This window comes from Colossoma macropomum, unplaced genomic scaffold (genome assembly GCF_904425465.1).
Source record: "Colossoma macropomum unplaced genomic scaffold, Colossoma_macropomum, whole genome shotgun sequence".
In the NCBI taxonomy this organism is placed as follows: Eukaryota; Metazoa; Chordata; class Actinopteri; order Characiformes; family Serrasalmidae; genus Colossoma; species Colossoma macropomum.
The window spans coordinates 36,503,195-36,528,245 of record NW_023494803.1 but is presented as its reverse complement, the minus strand read 5'-3'; the positions used below and the strand labels follow the sequence as shown (position 1 = coordinate 36,528,245).

The following is a 25,051-nucleotide window of genomic DNA, read 5'->3' as shown; positions in this document are numbered from 1 at the left end:
CCACTACACTAATTCCTTTATGAGCCAGCCAGGTGCATGAATGCGAGCCTTTTGTTGGAGGAAAGGCTTGTCTAAAGAGCATGCAAATAAAACCAAGATTTCTTGTTTTAGCTGCTTTGAAGTGAATCAAAAATACAGGTTCAGGTGTAGCGGAACCAAAGCAAAGCAGCCCTCAGAGGTCTACAGGAGGGAGGGAGAGGGAGAGAGAGAGAGAGAGAGAGAGAAGGAGAGAAGGGGAGAGAGAGGGAGAGAGAAAGAGATGAGTGAGAGAAGGAGAGAAAGAGTGGGGAAGTGAGAGAAAGAGAAAAAAGAGAGTGAGAAAGTGAGGAGAGAGAGGAGACAGCAGAGAGAGTGAGAACGAGAGAGATAGAGAGAGACAGTGGAGGAGAGAAAGAGAGCATGAGAGAGAAGGAGACTAAAGCCATGAGAGAGAGATGAGAGAATGTTAGAAAGAGAGAATAGGAGATAAAGAGAGTATGAGAGAGAAAGAGAGAGGAGAGAGAAAGAGACTAAAGATATGAGAGAGAGATGAGAGAAGGTTAGAAAGAGAGAAAGAGAGAGAAAGAGTGAGGACAGAGGGACAGGGAGAGAGAGAAGAGAGAAAGAGAAAAAGAGAGAGAAGAAGAGAGAAAGACAGCACAAGAGAGAAAGAGAGAGCAGCGAGAAAGGGAAAGATGAGAGAGAGGGTGAGAAAGAGAAAGAGTGAGGAAAAGAGAGAAAGAAAGAAAAAGTTTGAGAGAGAGTGAGGACAGAGGGACAGGGAGGGAGAGAAGAGAGGAGTGGGAGAGAAAGAGAGCGTGAGAGAGAAAGAGAGCTAGACAGAGATAAGAGAGAGATGAGAGAAGGAGAGAAAGAGTGGAAAATAGAGAGAGAGAGAAAGAGAGACAGTGAGAGAGATAGAGAGTGAGGAGAGTGGGACAGGGAGAGAGAGAAGAGAGGACCGAGAGAGGGAGAAAGGAGAGAGAGCGAGAGAAAGTTTGTTCACAGTACCTTGTAGGAGAACTCCCTTGTTTTTTCTGTAGAAGGGACTTCCTGGCCAAATTGGAGGACTGGACATGCTGAAGGGAAAAAAGAAAAGACAAAAAATGAGCATATATTGATGTTTATAGCTGCAAAACTGACCCATACATGTTGAGCACTGTGTGACCCATAGAAATGCATTAATTCACAGCATCTGCTGTGAGATACAACAAGCTTTATAGAATGTTATGTCATTAATATCATTCAGCCTGAGGAGAAACTGTAGCTCACAACTCATCAAAATACTTACATTAAAAAAATATTCACACCAGAAAATGAAAATACCTGTTTAAACACACTGCATTGAGTTTACAGTTTAAATGATCCCCACTAATCAAAACTGGCTATTAGAAAAGACAACATAGAACTTGCCACCATGATAACATTAACAAAACAAAAACTACACCTGATCAATGAGTCTTCTGCTATAATGTTTAACCCCTTTAACAGCCAGGACCTGCCAGCAGGCCCAAAGTTTCATTACGCAATACTTTAACCGACGAATAGCTCAGCCAGTTTGCATTGAAGTCTCTGTAGTTACTGAATAATAGTATGTAATAAACCTGGGATTTTAAGAGGTTACTTGTTTTAATTGACTTCCACTGGAATAGAAGCAATGGGGCAGTTGTTTGTATCAAATAATATTAAAATAATGTAGACCAACAGAGCCCTCCTTGCTCTTCTAACTCCACAGCACTTCCTGCACTCTTTACAATAAAGGTCCTGTGATGCTGTAGAAGAGCCATTTGAAGAACCATTCAATGGATGGCTCTTTAAAGAACCATTTCGAAGTTTACAGCACCTTCACATAATGTGAAAGCTCTAGGAAGAACCTTTAAATTAGTATCGAATTTTATATTATGTGCAGGTTCTGCAAAACTTTAAAAGGTTCTACATCCATACACTTCAAGAGCTCCATTTGGTGCTATATAGAACCATTTTTGAAAGGTTCTTTACCCCTTAAATGACCAGGGCCCACCGGTGGGCCCAAACTTTTATTATACAAATCTATAGCCTAAAATAGCTCAGCCAGTTTGCATTGAAGTCACTGTCGTTACTGAATAATAAGCCTTAGTATGTAATAAGCCTGGGATTTTAAGGGGTTAATGAGACTGGAGAGCAAGGAATCTGAGACGACTCCACAATACAAAGTTTCTCCAGATCTCCCAGGGTCATAGGTCTTCTCTTTTGGACTCTCCTCTTCAGCTCACCCACAGATTTTCATTGGGGCTTAGGTCAGGGGACAGGAATGGCCATGTCAAAAGCTTAATTCTGTGGTCATTCACTTATTTTGGTATACTTTTTATTTATGTCCTGCTGGAAGATCCAACCACGACCCAGTTTTTTGTCAGAGGCAGCCAGATTTTCGTTTGTGGTGAGACAAAAGTAAGTCTTTCTTCTGGCATGTCTTCCAAATAGCTGAGTGCTTTTTACACCAATGTTCTGTAAAGCTTGTCCAACCTAGCAACAGTAGCTATGGGCGAATCATGGCTGGGTCAAATGGACATACAGGCAGAAACTTGAATAAACATGGAGAGAGGAGGATAGAGGACATGTTTAAGCGCAAAACAGCTTCGGTTATATAACCACATCATTAAAAAAGCGACAGTTAACCACATGGAGCGATACGCAATGTTTAGACATGATCATACAGTAAGCCGGTCATTATATTATATTTCGAAATGGAACCTTAGCAGCGTTAATCATTGCTTTTACTCAGTGAAATGACAAGCTTTGCTGATGTATTCGCCTGCAGAAGCGGAGCATAAGGCTGCACAGTGGGGCACTCTTCAGACTGAATTACACCCTGCATTGGTCAGACTATTGTACAGAAATGAACTCAACATCCAGGAAGACTGAGTCAGCTCTGAGCACTTTCCATCTCGGAGGAAAATGACATGTTTTTCCTACAGTGTTTGTAAGGTAGATGAAAAAAAGGTAGATCGCGTTTGTGATGTGCATTTTAAATAATTGGAGTTTTGGTCTGCATGTTTGTAGTCTGTCATTAAGAGAAGCAGAGAAGCAGAGTCCGGCTCAAAGCACACAAACAGCAGTGATTTTTCTTTTTTTTTCCAGAGAAAATGGGGTCAGCAGGCTTTGAGCCTGTGCGGGAGGTGCTTTTTCCATAGCCGGGGGAAGCCGGCAGATGTGGAGGTATCACTGCCATGATTAGGGACAAGTGCCTGCTTGACCAGGCCTGAGCTCTTCCTCTCTCTTTTGCTCTCCCTCTCTCCATTCTCTTGTTCCCAGCAGAGGCATCCTGAGCAGATAACACTCAGACACTGGCCCTGTGATGTTCCCCCTTCTTAATCTTCTTATAGTATATTAACTAATTGAGAATTAGAACAAACAGAGCCAAAGGCACAGGCCTTTGATTGTATTTGTCTACATGAGGCATGTAAAAGCCTCAGTTCACATATATCAGGGTGCTGTTAGCTCATCAGCTTCAACTGATGATAAAAGCAGATGCTTTCTAAAGCACCCAGCGCTCCGATCGCTCCCAGCCCAACCTGCAGCACTATCTGACCCTCGCTAATCTTCTAGCCCAGCCTGTCACACGGCCAAAATCGAACCTGACACTTCCGAATAATTTACTATGAGGGATAATGGAGCCTCTCCATTTCTTTATGGCTACTTTAATTACAACGTTCCTCAGAATGTCTATCTGATTTTTTCGTGAAAAGTGATTAAAACAAATCTTAGTGCAGCTCAGACGCAGCTTGAGATGAACAGCTTCATTAGCATACTGGTCGCCTAGCAACTAAAGCATCCAATTTTTCAAATTCGGTGATCTTTTCTATTCTAGCACATGAAAATAGGTACGGATCGACTTATTGTTGCAGTTAACTAAATCCTTACATTCTGGAGAGCTCTGTTCTCTACAAGACACTCTTAAAGGAATATTCCAGTGTTTCAGCTGCATTTGTAGCACAGGGCAGATTAATTAGTGCAGACAATTTTGATGCATTTCTCAGGACAGAAACAGAAAACGAGTTCACTCAAAATACTCTTATTATAGAAGGTGCTGCAGCAGCTGCCCATTGGCTTCTATGAGTGTGCTGACTACAGGGAAATACATCAATATTATTGTCTGTGCTAATCAACAGAAGGAACCCTCCGGGCCTTCCAGGCCTACAGAGAAGATGTAATGATTTCTGTGAAAAAAAAAAATGTATGAAATTTTAGATTATCTTTATTTAATGGAATCATTATGCTTGCTGTGTTTAAACTCTGCAAGGGCCAAAATAATACTTAAATTTTGTCGTAACGCTTGGTTTACATTATGAAACATTTGTGCAATTTTAGTTGCCTGAAACTGACATGAAACTAAATTTCACTTCAGTCGTACAATGTAAAGTGTCCTGCAACTCATTTGAAACTCAGCCGCAACCTCTCAACCTTGTGAAATAAATTTCATGTAACAGCCAATCAAATTTTTTACACAACAGATAAAAAAACAAATAATAAAATACAGAACCCCATATTAAGAGAACAACGCCACGTATCCTTCTGGGTCGCGGAGGGGTGCTGGAGCCTATCCCAGCAGTCACGGGGCGGAAGGCAGGAAACACCCTGGACAGATCGCCAGTCCATCACAGACACACAGTCATATACAATCACACACACACACTCACACCTAGGGACAATTTAGCATGTCCAATTGGCCTGACAACACCAGAGTACCCAGAGAAAACCCACGCAGACATGGCGAGAACATGCAAACTCCACACAACATGGACCCTGTTCGCCTGGCTGGGGAATCAAACCCAGGCCCTTCTTGCTGTGAGGTAATAGTGTTACCCACTGTGCCACTGCGTTGGCCCAAAAACAATACAGTGCATCAAAAAATACTGAGTCAACAAAAAAGTTGAGTAGTGGAGTAATTGAATTTATTGTCAGCAAATTTTTCAGAATTGCTTTGTGAAACTGTCAGGTTGCGTGGAAATTACGTTGCAGGTACCTCACAACATGAAATTTTCACAGTATAAAGCAGACCTTTAAACAAAAGAGTAACATTCTTGAAACACCCAACTGAAAAGTGACCAATCTGGATCTTGTTCCTTGCACTGTGTGGGTAGATACAGCAAAGCTAGCTCATTGGTTAGGCCTTCAGGACGCAGAACATCGGCGGCTCTATGCCAGAGCTCTTTACCAAGTCTTTACTGTAGGTAAGTATATAAATATATATAAGTATATAAACTTACCTACGGTAAATATATTTTCAGTTTTTGACACAATTTGAAAATGCTTGCTGCCCTTTATATTGTGTGTAAATCATATGATGAATGGAGCAAAAGAAACAAGCTGGATGATCTGGAAAAAATTCAGGTTCCATTGACTTACATTAAAAGTAAAGTACGTTTTTTCCTTCTCCCGTAAAGTTACCGTTTTGGAGATACGAGATTTCGTTCCAACAGCAACAATGGATGGATAGATGGATGGATGGATAGATAGATAGATAAATAGATCTGTTACCAGGTACAAGGGGCGTTTGCAGAAATGACCATTAACACAGAGATGTTTTTCTCTGATTTTTACCGAGTTTGGACATTAATTTGCCATTGCTAATTGACCATGTGCTACAGATGCCGCAGACGGAGATCAGGCTGCCACACCCTGGAGTATTCCTTTATAAGAGGTGTTAAATTATATCTTCTATTAAGGAAAACTCAGCATCTCTTCGTTTGACTTTCGGATGTCCTCTGTATGTGCTGGCCGCCCTGCACTTCAGCTCAGCCGAGTCAAACAGAGCGCTGGTGTTGATTTAAGTAATGCAGTCACCCCTGCCTCTTCTGCTGAAATAGAGGCTGCTCTGTCAGCTGAGCTATGGGGGCCAAGCCTCGGTTCCCTGAGGTGCTGAGTTCACCATGCCACCGCCATCTCTCCCCCCGCCTCCCTCTCTCTCTCTCTCTCTCTCCCTCCCTCTCTCTCTCTCTCTCTTTCACAAACACAGACACAGCTTTTAAAAATCCTCACTGCTCTATATACTCCAAATGCACACATGCTTTGCATCAGGTTACATCTAGGGTATGTGTTGCCATGGACACCACATGCCTCGTGATAGACGACCCAAGTCCTTTTTTAATCAGCTGCAAGGACAAAAAAAAATGCAAACAGCTTTTTATTGTTATTACACTCCCTCCGTGCTATGAGCATCATAAACGGGAATGGGCTCTGGAGCTGCAATTATTTGGCCCCTGGTTTTGACAGTAAAATTTTACACATTTAGAGGAGAGAACAATGAAGCAGCTAGTAATGGAATCCATGCCTGTGCTCTGTGATACAGCGGGGCTATTGTTGGACTGAGATATGCAGTAAAGGGCTGCGGAACAAGTGACACAAGCGTGCTTTCCAGCTAGCCACAAGAGCAGCATAGCTGGACGGAGAGGGCCGTGAGGAACCCTCAACCCATCCGCATCTGCATCTGCATGTTCCAGCTGCTGGAGCGGAAGGGAAACGAGGCCTGTTGCTCTAAGCTTAGTTCCTTCTCTCCCGCACGAACATTAAAGGAACACAACAGCTTTGTTCAATCTTATCTGCAACATATGGTCAATTACCACAAATAAACTCCTTCTAATAGAAGTCAATGGGAAGTTGCTTCAGTGCCGTTTACATCGGAGTTGCTTATAAGCGGAGTTTACAGGTTTTCTGTACAGAGAAAGGCGTCCAAAGTATTGTCTGTGTTTATCGAACATATGCTACAGATGCGGCAGCCCGAGATCCAACTGAAAAACACTGCAGCATTCCCTTAACACGAAGCACGAAGGCTAAACCTGGCATTTGTGTGAGAACTGCAGGAGCTCGAGTCCGAGACCAACAGAACATTTTAGAAAATGTTAACATTCGTGTTAACCGCCGGACACCAGAGGGGCCGGCATTCTTCTGCTCTTGGGTTTCTGCTTTTTTCACGCGAACCACATGTGCCTCTGGCAGGAGTCGTGCTGGGTGTACGCCCCAGCTATTTTTAACACTCCCCTGCTCTGAGGATTGGGCCCGTTAATGCAAACAGCTTTGAAGGAGCAGCGTGTCTCACCGACTCGAGCAGGACGGCTGAATTAATTTCCAAACAAAAGCCCAGCCCCCTTTACTTGATTCCATAATCTCATTTCAAATCCTATTGCCCACTACTTTCTCTTTTTACCCCTGCAATCACAATCCTCTTTACCTAATCTAGAGACTAATTGGTGCCAGCGCCGCTCCTACCCCAGCGCTCGTTCGCACTTTTTTACTTTTGTTTCCGAAGAGAGCCGCTGCAGCTTTCTCTTCCGAGCTCACCGTTCACAATGGAGCCATTCTTGGGGCCGGAGGGGCTGTGGACACTGCACACAATTAGTGGAAGGAATTTCAGAGCAGAATCTTTGCAAACTTGGGAAGAGGAAATTCCCAAAGCCGAGAAATCACCCAGTGGTGCTCTCTGGACCTGCTTTGAACTCTGACCCGACCACAAAAACAACTTTTGACCCAGTCAAATTGCATTGTAACGAACTTGTAACCTCATTAAAGGGTGTTTGAACTTTGCATAGCATTGATGAACTCATCTCACATCCCGCAGCACCAAGGATCAGTGCTAGACGTCTCTAAAGGTGCTCTAAAGTTCACCCCGGGCAAACGCAGGCATCCAAAACACAATGAGGCTGAAGCCAAAGGCTGTGTCTCATGGAGGAATCAAATTCATGGAACCAGCTGGAGTATTTTCCATGGACCTTTCACAGGAAAAAGAGGCGGGCTGTTGACAAACTTCCAAAAGAACAAAAAAGCCCCAAAGAACAATAAATCTACAGAGACACGCTCCCATTCACTGCTTACCAGCACCCACAAAAGAGCCGTTACACTTCTCCTCTCTCTCTAATTCACCCAGGAGAAGGGGGGAGAAGAAAAAAAATTCACACACAACCACTGAGTTTATATAAGGAAACAATTGATCCAGTGCAGAGTTTCATTCTGTGAATGCTAAACACAAAAATCCCTATTGATTCCACATCCATGAAACTGAATACAAAAAAATGTTCTTTTCAGCATTTATGGCACCGTGAAATATGATCTGCGCAGGCCAATCAGTCTGCAGCTGCTGAGGAGCTAATGTGGGATCTGTGTCCTTGATGAGGAGAGAAGAGGAGACGAGAGAAGAGAAGAGAAGAGAAGAGAAGAGAAGAGAAAGGAAAGGAAGTAAAGTAGAGAAGAGAAGAGAAGAGAAGAGAAGAGAAGAGAAGAGAAAGGAGGAGAAGAGAAGAGAAGAGAAAGGAAAGGAAGTAGAGTAGAGAAGAGAAGAGAAGAGAAGAGAAGAGAAGAGAAGAGAAGAGAAGAGAAGAGAAAGGAGGAGAAGAGAAGAGCAGAGAAAGGAAGAAGAGAAGAGAAGAGAAGGTATGGAAAGAAAAGAGAAGAGAAAGGAGGAGAAAAGAAGAGCAGAGAAAGGAAGAAGAGAAGAGAAGAGAAGGTATGGAAAGAAAAGAGAAGAGAAAGGAGGAGAAAAGAAGAGCAGAGAAAGGAAGAAGAGAAGAAAAGAGAAGAGAAAGGAATAAGAAAAGAGAAGAAAAGATAAGAGAGGAGAAGAAGCGAAGAAAGAGAAACAATTAGATGACTAGAGAAGAGAAGAGCAGAGAAAGGAGGAGAAGTGAAGAGCAGAAGGCTGAGTATGGACACACCAGGGAGAGCTGGTGGCAGATATAAAAGCCCCATCATTTAACAAGGCCATTTCTGTAAGGCTTTATATGAAGGGCTGCAGTTTAGTGCTGCTGATGGATCAAGGCAACCTGGGAGGTCAGGCACATGCATGGACCACAGACACATGAAAGCCCACAGCGAAGTCTTGCACTTGCCCTGAGAGAGAACACGGAACAAACACGATCACAAAACCAGGCAAAAAGCTTTTATACGCTAATGATGTGATTTATTTGGTTTGTTTTTTCAGTTTTTCTTCTTTGCCCAGAGGACAGAGAGGACAGCTATTCAGCACGAGCTGTAGGTCTGTCTCAGCGCGTTGGTGTTTCTCCCCCCTCTTTTCTTTCTGCTCTTTCAATTCACAGAGTCCCATTTAAAATTAATCTCCTAAAGCTACTGGACCTCCAGTTGTCATCTCCGATAATTCACGCGTCCGTGAATTTTTATGAAGACAGACAAAAGCAGGTACAGAAAAACCCTAAAATAGGCTCGAAGCCATCTGCTGTTGCCATGGAGAGTTGCGTGTTGCCAGGGCGATAGCGTATTTCTCTAGCGCTAATGGCCTGTCCTTTTGCCAGGCAACAAATAGCCCTGTGATGCAACTGCACCTGTCTCGGCTACGTGTTACCATGGAGGCGTTCCTGTTGCCATGGCGACCATCACGCTAATAACCTTGCAAGGGCAAACATGCAGTAGGACTCGGAGGGCCCAGCTGTTCCACCTGTTCTCTCTCTCTCTCTCTCTCCAATGCTGTACTGTTAGTGTGTTAAGGAATGTGAATGTGTCTGGGCCTGCAGTACACTCCTCCATTTAATCAGCATCCGTTATCTCCCTCCCTCTCTCTCTCTCTCTGTCCTCACACTCTCTTTCTCTATCTCTCTCACTCTCTGCCTTTCTGTCTTTCTCTCCTCTTTCACTATCTCTTTCTCTGCCACACCACTCTCTCTCTCTCTCTTTTACTCAACCTCATTGCTACTTTCTTTTTTTACTCCGTTCTTCTCTCTCATCTTTCTCTCGTTCACCCTCTCCCTTTTCCCCTGTCTTGCTGTCTCTTCCTCTTTCTCTCCCTCTTTTTCTCTCTTTCTCTCTCCTCTCGCTCTCTTCCACTATCTCTGTCTCAGTCCCACCTCTCTTACTCTCTGCTTCCTCTCCCACTCTCTCTCTCTTTTACTCACCTTCCCTTTTACTCTCTCTCTTTTTCTCATTTCCCTCTTTTTCTTGTCTTTTATTTTTCAATCTCCCTTTTTTCTCTTCTTGCTCTCTTTCACGTCTCCTCCCATTCTCTCAGCCCTCTCCTATCCCTCTCTCTATCTATCTTTCACTCTCTTCTCTTTCTCTCCCCTGTCTCTCTCTCTCCCTCTTTCTCTCATTCACATTTTCTCCTCTTTCTCTTTTCCTCTCCCATTTTCTTTCCCTCTCTCCACTTGTCTTTCTCTCTTCCTCTCCTCCTTTTTCCTGTCTTTCATTTTCAATCTCCTTTTCTTGTTCTTCCTCTCTCTCCTCCTATTCTTGGAAACTCTCTCACCTACACTCTCTCTTCCTTCTCCTTTCTCTCTTGTTCTTTCTCTCCTCTTCTCTCTTTCTCTCCCTCTCTATCTATCTATCTTTTACTCTCCTCTCTCTTTCTCTCCCGTCTCTCTTTTTTTCTGTATCTTTCTCGGTCTCCCATTCTTTCTCGCGTTCACCTTTTCTTCTCTTTCTCTTCTCTCCCAATCTCTTTCCCTCTCTCCAACTATCTTTCTCCCCTTTCTTTTTTCCTGTCTTTTATTTTCAATCTCCCTTTATTGTTTCCTCTCTCTCTGTTTTTCTGTCTCTTCTTGCTCTCTTTCACTTTCTCTCTTCCCTCTCCTCTTTCTCTTCTCTGTCTCCCTTTCTTTCTCTCTTTCCCTCCTTTCTCTCTCTCTCTCTTCTCTTTCCATAGAGCTGGCAGAGCTCACAGGGCCAGAGGGCCAAAGGGTGGCTCCATGCCCAAATACAAACATAGCGATGAAATAAATAGCATTTTAAATTTCGTTTCTCATCCATATTAATCCCCATCTACAGTAAGAGTGGAGGACTCGACAGCTCCAGTGTCTAAATCCCAAATCTGTGTGTACGGTTCTCCGACTAAAACCTACTTTTTCATCCCACTGTCATTGTTGTGTGACGTTTTAGAAGTGAGAAAAATAAACCCAGGGTCCATTTTAAGCTGATCAAAAAGGAGTAAAAGAGCGGAGAGTGGCTGCGTATGACTCAGCTGATTTGTGTGAACCCGAGGAATGCTATAAAAAGCTCCATTCTGCTTCCTGTGAGCCGCAGTGGCCAGATAAACACTTTATTACACGCTGCTACATGCAGATCCACCATCTGGCCTGAGAGCAGGAGAGGAAGCCAAGCCACAGTGTGTCCCCACACACATACATACTAAAAAAAACAACCTCTAAAAAGTACATTAGCATGACAGACAAACATTCACAATCACAAAAACAAGCACACTTTAGATAAACATCTCCAGAGCTAAGCAAATATATAATGAATGCTGTAAACAAAACAAGAGTGCTGTGTTTTTTTCCAATAACTGGATTGAAAGTTTATGACAGGTTCTTTTGCTGAAGTCTAGTTAAGAGCGGGTGATGTTATATTATCAATATCATGATAAACTGATGAGCTTTTCTGAGCATTATGTGGCTGACAGTCCTTTAACAATAGAACAACTGCATGTTTCATTAAGAAGAGCTGTAGATGAGGCTTCCAAGTTGCCTAGTACTTGTAGAAATAAAGGTTCCTGTTGATTCTTGGCTTCGACATTCGAGGAGAAAGTTTTAACTGGTACTGAACCTTTACAAGTTCTTAACTCTTGCATATCTTAAGAACGGTTCTTTAAAAACAATCAGTTTTGGCTCCTTTATTTTAAGAGTGCATTTAGTGTTTTCCCTTTTTTTAATTTGGCAAAATGATCCAAAAAACAAAGTTGAAATATGAAAATGTATATCTATCTGCCTCCTCAAAATGTTTTGAAGTACTGTGATGTGACATTTTTTGCCATATTATCTTCTCCAAAACAGGGGTTGTGTGGGTTTCCCAGCCAAACTGACCACAGTCCACACAGAGCCAGGCAGCCCTCACCACCTGCTACTGATGACTGCCCAATGGCACTCACACAGCAGAGGGGGGGGGGTGGAGGGGGGGGGCAGTGAGAGAGATTGAGAGATAGAAGGTGGGAGGGGAAAAGAGAAAGAGAAAGCAAGAGAGAGGGGGGAGAGAGAGATTGAGAGACAAAATGATATGATGAGAGAGAGAGAAAAGAGAGGGTGGGAAAGAGATAGAGACTGGGAGACAGAAGGAGGGAGGGAAGAGAGAGAGACAGAAAGAGAGACAGAGAGAGAGAAAGAGGGGGAGAGCGAGTGAGATTGAGAGAGAGAAGGTAGAAAGGGGGAAAAGAAAGAGAAAGCAAACGAGAGAGAGATTGTGAGACAGCAGGAGAGAGGAGAAGAGAAAGAGAAATAGGGGTAAAGAGTGAGACATTGAGAGACAGAAGGAGGGAGGAGAAGAGAGAGAGAAATAGAGGGGGGTAGAGAGTGAGACATTGAGAGACAAAATGATTTAGAGAGGGAAAGAGAAAAAGTAAGAGGGGGAAAGAGTGAGAGAGATTGAGAGACAGGGGGAGAAGAGAGAGAGAAAATGAGAGAGAGAGAAAGAGGGGGAGAGTGAGAGAGAGGGATTGAAAGACAGAAGCATAGTGGGGAAGAGGGGTGAAAAGAGAGAGAGAGAAATGAGAGAGGAAGAGAAAGATCTCAGAGACAGAAGGAGAGAGAGGGAGAGAGAAAGTGTGTGTGAGAGAGAGAGAGAGAGAGAGAGAAGGGAGGGCTGACGAGGCAACAGAGATATCAACACAAACACTCAGGACATGTTTGACTTTTTGAGATCAGTCTGACTTCAGCGAGGTGTGAAATTCATCACTTCAGCTTTCAGAAACCTTTATACTGCAGAATTAGGCAGAATGTGCAGCTCCACTTCCTGCAGCAGTTCACCTAGACAGTGACTTTTTAGTAGGTGACCTCGTTGAGCGTCGCTTTGTTGAGCTGCAGGGATTTTTACACTGACGAGGCAGCAGCACGCAGGCAGCGGAGCTTTTTTCTAGCTGCTGAACACTGAAAACTAGAGCCGTGTGAGAGCAGCTCAGGTGACAGGATGATAAATAAAAAAACATCCAAAAACAAAACACAAACTCCTCTCTCTCTCCTGACACTAACTCTACTGTACTTCTACCCAAACCACTCTCAAATCCTCACCACAAACTGTGTAAAGTTTTGAATTAAAAGTGAAAATCAATCATAATGAGCTCTCAATTTCAGTTGTTGAAAGAAAAGGCAGGAGCACAATTCTCACTCGCTTTTTTCTGTTTGTCAAACAAAATAATGTGTCATGTCAGCAAAAAAATATGAAGAAAGCAGCAACAAATGCCACTGTTAGTTCAAAACAGATGGACAGTGGGCTTCTTTTTGTGAGAATTTTAATTTCTGATGTTATCTACAATGCATGTTAGAGTGCAAGTTCAAAATTGCCACTGCAGTGACAAAATCTAAAAAAAGGTCCGAAATGATAACTCAATATAAGAAGGATAAATACTCTTAACCTTTAATGTAAGTGATGTAAGTGATTTTAAGTAGTTTTTTACCATTTCTATTGGTCCATTCAGCTTGAAATGTCCACACAGTGTAAAGGGCAGCTGGCATTTTCAAATGATCTAATGACGATGGATAAAAAATAGTTGTTTTCATCCAGGCTATAGAATAGAAAATAAAAAATTGAACTTATTTGTGACAATAAAACCAAAAGGCAAATTGAGGGAGATAATTGTGAACTGTGAATTGTTAACCATCCCAAAGTCCTGCTTAATTTATTCTGACTGTTATACAACAAACATGGCCCAAAAATCATCACAAATATGTGAAATATTTGGACACCAAAACTATGCACACCAACACCAGTCGCAGAATTTTTGGGGGAATTTCGACAAAATTTACAATAAAAAACGAAAAAATAGATAAAATAGAAATAGAAATGCCTTCAAATGACAAAGACATCCTTTGCTCCTCATATGAAGGGCAAATGAAGAAAGGGGCAGGCTATGTTCAATTCTGAAGAAGTGAAAGTAGCACAGAGAGTTTTACCTCCTCATACACAACCATGGTCATAACCATGTTCTGTTGATTTTCTAAGTGAAAATAAGTTAACATCCTCTACCGGGAACAAATTTAAACATGTCATTCTTTTGCAAAATGTAGAGCATAGTTTCTATCTTTTTGCTTTATTTGTGTTTAACAAATTTGCAAAACATAAAATCTAAACTGTGCCATAACTTTCACACATGCCACATTTTGTGTTATTTTTTCCCCCAATATATTAAATTATCCATTAAGTTGTGCAGAAGTGTGTTCTCTGTAAAGCCCATGTGTCCAACACAAGGCCCGCAGTCCAGATCGACCCACCACATAATCCCATCCAGCCCGCAAAAGTATTTTAATCTACTATTAGGTTTTGTTTCACAATACGCTGCACTACAGTCCCCAGTATGCACTGCAACATAATGTGTGCTCTCACTCTCCTACCCCCAACAGTCTACGGGACAGCGGTTCCACCTCAATTCTACACAATTCTACATCAGTCATATCACCAAACAACTAACTGCAGTTCAGCCAATATAAACACCTAACATCAGCTCAGCAGCTCAGAAACTGAGCCCAAGTCTTAATGAACTTGCAGCAAAGAAAGGATGTCAGGTGTCCAGTTCAAGCAAATAGGTTTAAAAGACTGAGCTCCTGGGGACATTAAATATGGAATATTTTAAGCATTCATGTAATATTCCGCAGTCTACTACAATATACAATATACAATATATACAACATATTTCACTGTTGATGTTTTTGTGTATTTTGAATAAACAATGCTCAGTTTGGTTTATAGCAAGATGTTAATTAAAAATAAATAAATCATAGATGTTCTCTTGCCCATGGATTTGTAGAGATTTTTTAATAGGGCCCTTCTACTGGTTGGGTTTGACACCCCTGCTGTAGATGATGCACTTATTTTTAACAAAACTTAAAATTATTGACACTCAAAAAATCACGGCCCTCCTCTATTTGCCCAAACAGCACCCGATTCTTCCTCCATGCGCGGCCCTCTCCCCCTCCCTCCGGCGCTGTAACTGGAGCTGTCTGATTTGATTCAGGCTCTTTAGGAACACCTATCTCCATTTCCTCTCTCCAGCCACCCAACTGCCTGCCCATTTGTTCCATATCCTTTGTTAAGGATGATATGCCAGTTTAGGTTTTACAGTAAAGCAATTATTCTGTCTTGCACAGTCGAGTGGCTGGGAGCGTGCGGACCTGTTAGCTGGATCTAAATGAAATGAAGCGGCGAGGCAGCAGCAGCAGCAGCTCAGAAAGCCCAGCGCCGGGCGGCTCTCTGACAGCTCCGCTCAGCCTTTCCCTGCCTGCAGACACGGGCGCTAACACGGCCTGTTAGCGCACACACGAGAGAGGGAGACAGAGAGAGAGAGAGAGAGAGAGAGAGAGGTGGAGAGGCATGAGGATCGATATCGTCAGCCAGGCACTTGCTTACCTTTGATATGCCTGAGGAGAGGTGGGAGGCGTGGTGAACACTTGGGAGTAGGGATGATAAGGCGTTTTCTTCAGCGCCTGGATGAGATTGTGTCTGTATTCTGGGTCTATGCACCACAGGGAGCCCTTACCGATACTCTGCAGAGAGAAAGACAGAAAAGTACAAACACCGCCAGTCAGGACAGACTTACTACCACAGAAACATCTCGACCAGAGGCCAGTCTGAAGAGAAGTGGGTAGAGGAATGTGTGGTCAGAAGTGGTCGTGCTTTCTGGAGTTTTGTGTTCCAGATCAAATAACAGCACGTCCTTTATATCCAATACCTCATACTATCCCTTAAAAGCATAACAGTGTTTTCCAGCCTCAATAGCAGCAGCATTCAGGGTGATTTGTTGGAGTTTCAGTGCTAGGGGTGAACCACACTCTTAAAAATAAAGGTTCTTGGCCCGGATGATTGGCTTCTTGGAAAAACCTTTCATTGTTCCGGAACCTTTATATTAAGTGGAGGTTCTTGAGGATTTAAAAAGGTTCTTCACCCTGACCGGCTATTTTGGGAACCCAACTTGGTGCTTCTACAGCATTGCTCCAAAGAGCCATTTTTGCCATCTTTATTTTTAGGAGTGGGTTGAAGTGGGTAGGGGACTGTGTGGTCAGAAGTGGTCAAGCTTTCTAGGTTTTTGTTTTCTACTCCCACAAATCAAATGCCTAATATTATTCCTCAAAAACACAGCAGTGTTTTCCAGACTCAATAGCAGCAACATTCAGGGTGATTTGTTGAGGTTTCAGTGCTAGGGGTGAACCACACTCTTAAAAATAAAGGTTTTTGGCCTGGATGATTGGTTCTTGGAAAAACCTTTCATTGTTCTGGAACCTTAATATTAATTGGAGGTTCTTGAGGATTTAAAAAAAAGTTCTTCAACCTTAAAGGCTATTTTGGGAAGCAAAAGTGTTTTTTCTACAGCATCAAGAACCATTTTTGCCACCTTTATTTTTAAAAGTGGGTGAAGCAGGTAGGGGACGGTGTGGTCAGAAGTGGTCAAGCTTTCTAGGTTTTTTTCTACTCCCACATACCCAATGCCTAATATTATTAACATAGCAGTGTTTTCCAGACTTATTAGCATCACTGAGGATGACAGTGTTGGGGAGTAGTGAACGACCTGCAATTAAACCAGCAGTTTAACTTCATTTCGCAGTAGTTTGCTGGTAGTTCAACTACATTCATATTTGCATAGATTCAAGTAGTTAAATTACATTTTTGTTAACTAATGAAAACAATTTTGGGCCATAAAAAATTGACATTCCTTGTACGTTCCCAAAAATATTAGGGTGTGTTTTAAATGTGTGACCTGTGAATAAGTGGGCGCTTTTTGTAATAAACCCTGTTGTGTGGCATTTTTGCTGGCATGTGACTTTTTTGCATTATATTTTGTTATAACTGTGTTTTACATGTACACTGTCATTTTTTTTGTGGTTGGAGTAGGCAGGGGAATATGCGGTCAGGAGCGTTCAAGCTTTCAGAGCTGACAACAATAAAAGTTACTTCTAAACACCCAACACCCAATAACCGTTAATTCTGGACTTAATAACAGGAATTCTTGTAAAAGCCATCAAGGCAATTTGTTGGACATCAGGGACCAAATAGAGAATCTGGCACAGTAAAGCTGATGTATGATGCCATTTGTTTAGCACATAATCAACATCATGTATTCAAATTTCAGGCAAATCATAACAAAACACTAATGAACATCACTGAACTTTTAAACATTTACATTCAAACCACATTTACTGTATCAGGCACAGATGAAATGAATCAGTGTTAAAATTGCGGCTGTTGAGCTGTGCTGGTTGAACACACCCAGGTGATGGCTGGAGGGTCACTGTGTGCTATTTTGGGAGGAAGATATCATGCCTGCACAAAAGCCTCATGTTTTATAGAACACTTGTGATGACAACTTAAGACCACAACATCAGGTTTCATACATCAGAAAATAACAGCTTGTCATGTATCATCTCTCTTAAAACAGCCATCAGGCAAAACAGCCTTGGACAAAATTGCATCAAGCTAAGCAGCCACGTTCTCAAAGTTTATGTGACATCTGCAGTTCTGTTCTTTATTACTTGAATAATTACAAATTCATACTCAACTGTGCCTTTATGTTCTTTTATTTGACAAAGAATATGCTATCACTGTGCTTGTCTCTCGATCTGCTTCACTGTTAGGAACCACCTCAAAATTGTTGATAGAAAAAGTCTGAAAACATTTTGTGGAAAAGTACCTCCCTCCCAGTTTTACCTCTTACAGTGGCTATTTTCCAAGTGGTTACCAGAATAGCAGTTTGGTTACTGGCCTAGTCTCAAGCATTATGTTTACAGCCCTGACATCATCACCAACATGATAAAGATGTCTGTGAAGCTCAATTAAATGTGACTACAAATTCAGAAAGACACAAAAGCACAAACACCAGCAGTCAGGACATAATTATTACTACAGCTATGTAGTAATATTTGTTTAGAGGCTAGTCTAAACAAAAGAGGGTAAAGAAATTTGGTGTGGTCACAAGTGGTCAAACTTTCTGGGTTTTTGTTTTCCAGATCCAGTAACAATACTCTCATATACCTAACACCCAATAACTCTTGTTATTACAGACTCAATAACACTTGTAGAAGCTCTTGGAGCACCATCCAGGGTAAATGTTGGCCTTAGAGAGCCGTTAGGGCCAAACCACACTAAAAATGAAGGCTCTTGAATGGTTCATGTTCTGAAAATGCATGGTTGTAAGACGAACCTTTAATCGTTGCAGTACTTTTCTTCTCAGTCACATCTCATTTACAACAACAACGCTTTAAAGACCCTAACTAAAAGTGGTTATTCTATGACATCAAACCTTTTTGGCATCTATTTTTAAGAGTGAAGTGGGTAGAAGAATGTGCGGTCAGTAGACGTCAAGCATTCTGGGTTTGTTTTCCCGACCCAATGACAGTATCGCCTATACGCCTACTACCCAGTAAGAAGTCTCAGTAGCATGGGAAAAGTTCTTAGAGCAGCATTCAGGGTGATTTGTATGGAGTCTGAGAGCCATTCAGGGCAAACTAGTTGCACAAGTGAATCTGGCACAGTAAAGCTGATTTGTGATGTTCATTTTTCTTATAGAACATAATCATCATCATGTATTCAAATTTGCTCCTCTTCAACAGCCTCAGCCAACACATTTATGGCCCCCGCACCATCATCAGCTATGATACGGATGTTTACGGAGCGCAATTATGTGTAATTTCAAGAGTACCCTACTCATTTTATATTTCTCAAACTTTTTTTAGTGGAAAAGCTGGAGTTCAAATTGAAAGTCTGCATAAAACTTATGAACAAATCAAAGATCAGCCTGTATTTACTGCAATTCGCTATGAAAAATTCAAAAAGCATCAAGCCTGCAGCCCGACCAACCCAAAAAAAAAGAGTCAAGCTCAAAAATTTGCTGCCTGAAGCTTTAATAAACCCTAGCGTCTCAACTGGAGCGTGCCATGTGAGTATCCCCCTATGATTCTGTCCTCTGGTGTCCGAGACAGCAGCCACTTTCACTGTCACTCAGAACGTCACAGGGCATCTATCACCAGGGTTCGGATGGAACTATATTCAAGACATGTGAAATAACCTGTCATACAAAAAAACTGCAAATTCCCTATTATGCTGGATTGCTAGGTGAATGATTTGCACTAGCAGTGTGATTAGGCAGATTCTACTCCATTTACACCAGTGTACCAAAGGAAGAAATGAGCTCCCTGCCGTCCGCCTCACCGTGGCCTCCCGATTGATGGTGAAAAATGAAATGGAAAAAAGCAATAAACTAGCTCACCATAAAAAAAGAAAAAAAACAAGCCGTGCAAAATAGGCCTTGCACAGATGTCCGTGCATATGCATGCTTTCCAGACCTGTTTGACAGACTCAGCGTTTTCTAAAACGAGATGGGAGAGGATGCACTTGAGGGATAAATTAATTTTGCAGATAGATCTGGTGCGAAATGAAGAAACAGCAAACTGCCACCCTAATTAAGATCGTACGAAAAATGTAATACGTTTATTGATTAGGGATTCAACAATAGGAGGTGCTAATAGCTGGTGTTTCACTGTCGGTGGATGTAGGGCCTGTTTTGAACATTTGGGGGCCCTAAGCAACATTGTACTTGGGGGTCTCCTATCCAAACCCCACTGTATTCATAATACTTTGCATGCAAGAATGAAAAAGAACCATGAAAAAGCTTATAATTAATTCCAAGGCAGACACAACAGGACAACAACTACAGCGTTTCCCACAGCTTTAAAACAAACCTGGGGACAGCACCATGGGGGGGATGGGGGGTGTTTTTAGATGTGAAGCTCTTCATAAAATTGAATGTACTGAAGGTTTTGGTCATGGAAATAACACGAGTGGTGCTTTGCATCAGTGACACTGGGTGCCATTGTTTATTCATTAAGAGCAACCTATTCAATTGATCAATGCTGTTCTATACAGATGATATGGTACAAATGTTTTTGTGTGCAACTGAACATCTAGGTCAGCGATGGGTGCACTTTAACCCTCTGGGATCTAAGTGTATTTTCTCGATTTTTCCATATCCTCTTAAATTCGTCCTTAAAGGTAATTGCATGTAACATGATACCCATATGTTTCATATATATCAAAATGCTCCGTTATCTTCAGTGCTACTTTCCAAAACCACTGCAGCAACTTCAGTGGCTGTAAGCTCTTTGCACGCCATTTCACACGTTTCTCTGATGTCAACAGAATGAAGAATGAAGGGTTTCCGATGTGGCGGGTAAGGCCTTAGTGATTTCCTGAGTGTCCAATGGTCAGTTTCACACACTAGGCACACAAATCCACCAATCACACACAGTGAGAGGCAGATGAAGTGTATTTCAATCCGTCTTCACAGCCTCATAACTCTGCATGTGAGCCAAACACAATCATACGATAAAATGGAATCGAAAGGGCGACTCTACAGATTCAGGAAATGTTTAAACCATATTTCTGCGCTGTATTATCACAAAGTACAGTAGTTTCTATACATGTATAGAAACATCAAATTTGAGGCACAGGTGGGTTTGTGGACCCTAGAGGGTTAAAATAGCTGAGTTCACTAATTAAAAAGGGTGTCTGGATACTTGCAGACATATAGTGTAAACTTTTGGGCAAGGGGCCAGTATAGTCTATACGTGTGAAACGCATCTGAATGGTTTATACAAATAATATCAAACGCTAAATTATATCAAATGCAAATACTAAATAAAAATGAATAAAATTATGATATGTTTAAATAGTTCTGCCTTCTAGGCTTTTTGTAAACATCAATCATGCCATCAATAATCTCTTTCTGTCATGATTGACATAAACAATCTGAAAAAAAAAATTTCACGGTGTCCCTTGTTGCTCAGGGTTCCTTAGCCAGTGGTTCTCAGGTCAGTCCTCAGGGATCCCTACACTGTCTAGATTTCTGCTCCAACCTTACTTGCAACACACAGGGATACAGCAAAAATGTGGGCCATCTGGGGGTCCCTGAGGGCTGGTGTGAGAACCACTGACCTAAGCGACTATCTATCCCACTTATAGCAAGAAACAGCCCTGTGTGGATGCAGCAGCAATATTAATGTGCACCTCTACTACAGCTGAACACAATAATTCAGACTTTCGCATCACTTGGTTCAGTATCTATATCTGTTGAATATCTAAATCACTGATGTAGTGCTGCCTAAAACACAGTGTTCAATAAAATGTGATATAAAAGTGATGAAAAAAAGTGAAAATGAAGTAAAACTATCACACAGAGATCAGAACCTGCAGAAGAAATTAAACTGAATGATAAGCCTCGACACTTAATATTACATCTTTCCGAGATGGAAAGGTCTTTTTAGCAAAGAACCCCATTTCCTCCAGAAGCAGTAAACGCATGTATTTTTAGATCAAACTGACATTGTCTGCATAATTAACTTGTCAACTTTCCATCAGCGTGTTTTAAACCATATCTGGGCTTAATGCAAGGGCACATGACACCATGAAATTCAGCCCTAAAACACGGCGTACGGACAAATTGCTGTGTGCAAACATTCTGATGGATGAAAAAAGGGGAAAAATTGTAGAGGAGGGGAAAAAGTAAGCAAAGAAGAGGAAAGAGCAGTAGTTAAAGAACTTGCAGAACAAGGACAAGAACAATAACAGCAAAAAGAAGAATGAATCAGGAACCCAGAGTAAAGGCAGCACTAATCTTCAGAGGGAGTCTTTCCTTAGGGAAAGAGATAAAGCTTCTCATACAGTGCAGAAGGCTGGAGTATTGGCACATGCATCTTTGTCTTCAGTCATTGGGTAAAAATTGTCAGGATTAAACAAAGACAATCAATTTTAATTACCAAAGGATCATAAATCGAGAGCCACAAGCCCTGGAGAAAAACCTACAATGAGAGGAACTTAGTGCAGTCAATTTCTTTTGAGACCATTAAGGAGTGAGAGTTTCGTATGAAACTACACTTATTGTTTGATTTGAACTGATAAGCTACCAGCCAATATTCAGTAATAAGGTATTACCGTGATATTTAATGCTCACAATATTGTTACCATGGACACTTTGACATACTCTCACTGCATTTCTGTCAAAATTCTGCATGTGTGTTCGTTCCATTGTAAGTATGCTGGTGCAACATGGCTGCCGCTTTCCATCGGTTTTTCGTTTGTTTTGTTTTGTATTGTTTGTGTGTATGCTTTGATGTTTCCCTGCTGGCTGAGGAGTCTGCCTTCATTCCACCGAGATAGATTTCCCCCCTGCGGCTCAGAGGCTTCTTAGGCTGGCTGTTTGAGTGACGCTACATCTCAGCTATGACGCTGCCTGGACCGGCCACTTGAGTGAAGCTGTTTGGCAGCTGTGATGCTGCCTGGCCCGGGGACCTGATCGACACTACATCACAGATACGTGGCTGCCTGGACCGGCTGCTTGGCTGATGCTGCACTGCAGCTGTGGGGCTGCCTGGACCTGTAGTGTTCGGCTGCTTGTGCAGCACTACGCCACAGCTAGGAGGCCTTTCGGGCCAGCTGCCGATGCAACGCTACATCGCAGCTACGTGGCTGCCTGAGCCGGCCGCTTGGGTGACGCTGCACTGCAGCTATGAGGCTGCCTGGACTGAAGGTGTTTGGCTGAAGGAAACAGCTCCCCTTTGGGGCTAAAGACATTTTTGGCCTTCAAGGCTTCCTAGGCTGCCTGCTTGTGTGATGCACCATAGTTGTGGAGTGAGACTTTCCCCTGGACTCTTTTCAGGCTAGCTTAATGACTCTATACTGTGGTCATTGTAATCCTCCCTTGCTAGCTGTTGGAAATGTAGAGCTGTGTGTGTGTGTTCTGTGTTGTTATATTTATCGTTAATTATGTATTTTGTTATTTTCTGATATTTTTGAAAAGCATCCTTGGGTTTGAGATGGGAAAACACATATTTCACACAAAACATGGGAAGGTAGCACAAAAATTGGGTGGAGACATTACACACGCAGCTGATCACATATTCTGCTCGATTTACCAAAGTTTGAGAAACCTCTACTGGCTGATTTTGTGTCGATTTCCTGAACCTTTTAAAATGGGGCGTAAATTTAGATGGAGACACGAGCCTCAAGCATGTGTTAAAACAACGTTTAGTATCGGAATAACACTGTTTAAACTCTCAGGTCCAGATGTAAGTATGTGAAAACGCAGTGCAAAATATGCCGTGATGCTGCCGCTGCTATCCCCCCTGCAGTTCAGGTTATCGTTATACAAACTCGTAGCTTTCACAAACTCTTAGCCTGAATAAATTAACACCCCTGCAGCGTGTTTTGGTGGGTAAGAACTTCATTTATTAACATTGCTATCTCTTCATCATTTTCTGTTTTGTCTCAAGCTTGTTGTCAGCACCATAAATTCATTACACCTTTTAAACCCTGTGCCCCATGAGCGAGCAGTTTAATGGGTGATACTGCTGTATTTCTAATAAGACAATAAGATAAGCTGCAGTCTTAATAAATCAAATGTTAAATTCAGGCACATCGTGGTCACATCACAGCACATTTTGTGCTACGCCTGAACTTGTACGTGTATCTGGCCCAGAGTAGTTCTGGCTTCACAAGGCGCGAAACTGCCTGAAATGCTTGCATGTTATGTACAAAATTGGTGCAGAAGCCTAAATGCACAGTTTGCATGAGGAGCAAAATGTGCTTCTCTTTCTCATGCATATGCATTTGAGGGCTGGCGGTGCAAAACATGATAGGATTGCACAAAACATGGGTGGAGATTACAAATGTCGCTGATTATATATTGCACTATATTTAGGCCCAATCCCATTTCACCCCTCGCCTCTACCACTTAGCCCTTACCCAAAGCGAGAATCATACCCCTAGACCAACGAGCCAACAGCCCTTACCCCTCAGTTTTGTGCATTCACGCCTAGGAGTAAGGGTGTCCTGATTTCAGTTGAGATAGAGAGGTAGGGCAAAGTGTTAGGGCTACATGGCCTTTCAAACGTGTTAAATGTGCTTTTGCACATGTCTTCCTCAGTGTGCCCTTTTCAAAGGTACACTCCAAATGGAGCGTTATGAGAAAAAAAAGAAAAACCGGCAAGATGGCTGCACAAGCGACCAAAGAAACACACAAATGTAAATATTTTCTCTGTTACAAAATAAAATAACCATTGTATAATCTTAGTTTAATGTCGTTTCAACTACGCTAGTAGTTTTCTGATGTCTTGGGAGCTAGCTAGCTCAATTTCCAGTTCCACCTTAAATGGTGGCAGTTACATTCTGGCGCCTCAGGCATCAGAACTGCTGCACCATTTAAGGTGGAACGGGGACAATGTGAACAAGAAGAATTAGGGGTGGGTGATAATACATATTGTCATCCCCCTCTTTGAAGGCATATGACTCCCTAAATGTAACTAAAGCCCAGCAGCGAGGTGCTGAACTTTACCCTCCTCTGCTGTCACTGCAGACTGGCAGGGTCGCCTACAGAGCAGCGCTAGTAGCTGTTAATGAAGTAATGCTCTTTTTTATTTGAGGGGCCCATTTCGTAGGATTTCCTAAGATTTCAACCACTACCCCTTGTAACTCAGTTCCAAGTGGCAAAGTGAGACTCAGAAACAAGGGGTAGGGGTAAAAATAAGAAATGGGACTGGAATCAGGTGTAAATTTGCATTAGGGTCTCAAAAGATGTGTTGAGAGATTTCCTTAAGCAGTATCAGCAGATTTAGCAGTTAGACAGAGCCATGAGCCTCGAACACAAGCTCAACGAATGTTTATCAGCGGACAGCATGTAATATGCGCACGCGGGTCCGTGTTACTGTTACACCAAAAAATGTATCATGAACTGTATTTTGTTAACATATCACCCATCTAGTTTCATTTATTGATATCACTGTCTCTTCATTATAGAACTTTATTTTTTTGTGTTGCCTCGAGTTTGTTGACCCTGCTGCTCACGAGCAAAGAATTAGTGGGTGGGGCTACATACAGTCTGCGTGATAAGATACAGTTAGTAAATCCGATATTAATGTTAGGTGTATTGTGAGGGCATTTTGTGCTTACATGCCCACGTTTGCATGTACAAACCCAAAAATCTCAAAATGTATAACCACAAATACATTAAAATGTGTATGTGTAGTGTTGTGTTTTCTTAATACATTATTGTGATCATATCGTTAACAGTGATACAAGGTTAGGTAATTATACTGTTATTACATTTTTATTTTGGCATATGACTATAAGGGTCATT

The 25,051-nt window shown here is 42.1% G+C and overlaps 1 protein-coding gene across 2 annotated transcripts in view; it reads right to left on the bottom strand.

The window, feature by feature from the left end:
* foxn3 (forkhead box N3) overlaps positions 1-25,051 on the bottom strand; it is a 144,942-nt gene that overhangs the window by 53,105 nt on the left and 66,786 nt on the right. For both annotated transcript variants that reach the window (XM_036593765.1, XM_036593766.1), the window contains exons 3-4: positions 15,283-15,419; positions 991-1,058 (exon numbers count right to left, since the gene is read on the bottom strand). In XM_036593765.1, coding sequence (XP_036449658.1) covers positions 991-1,058; positions 15,283-15,419 — 205 coding nt within the window. The remainder of the gene's footprint in view (positions 1-990; positions 1,059-15,282; positions 15,420-25,051) is intronic.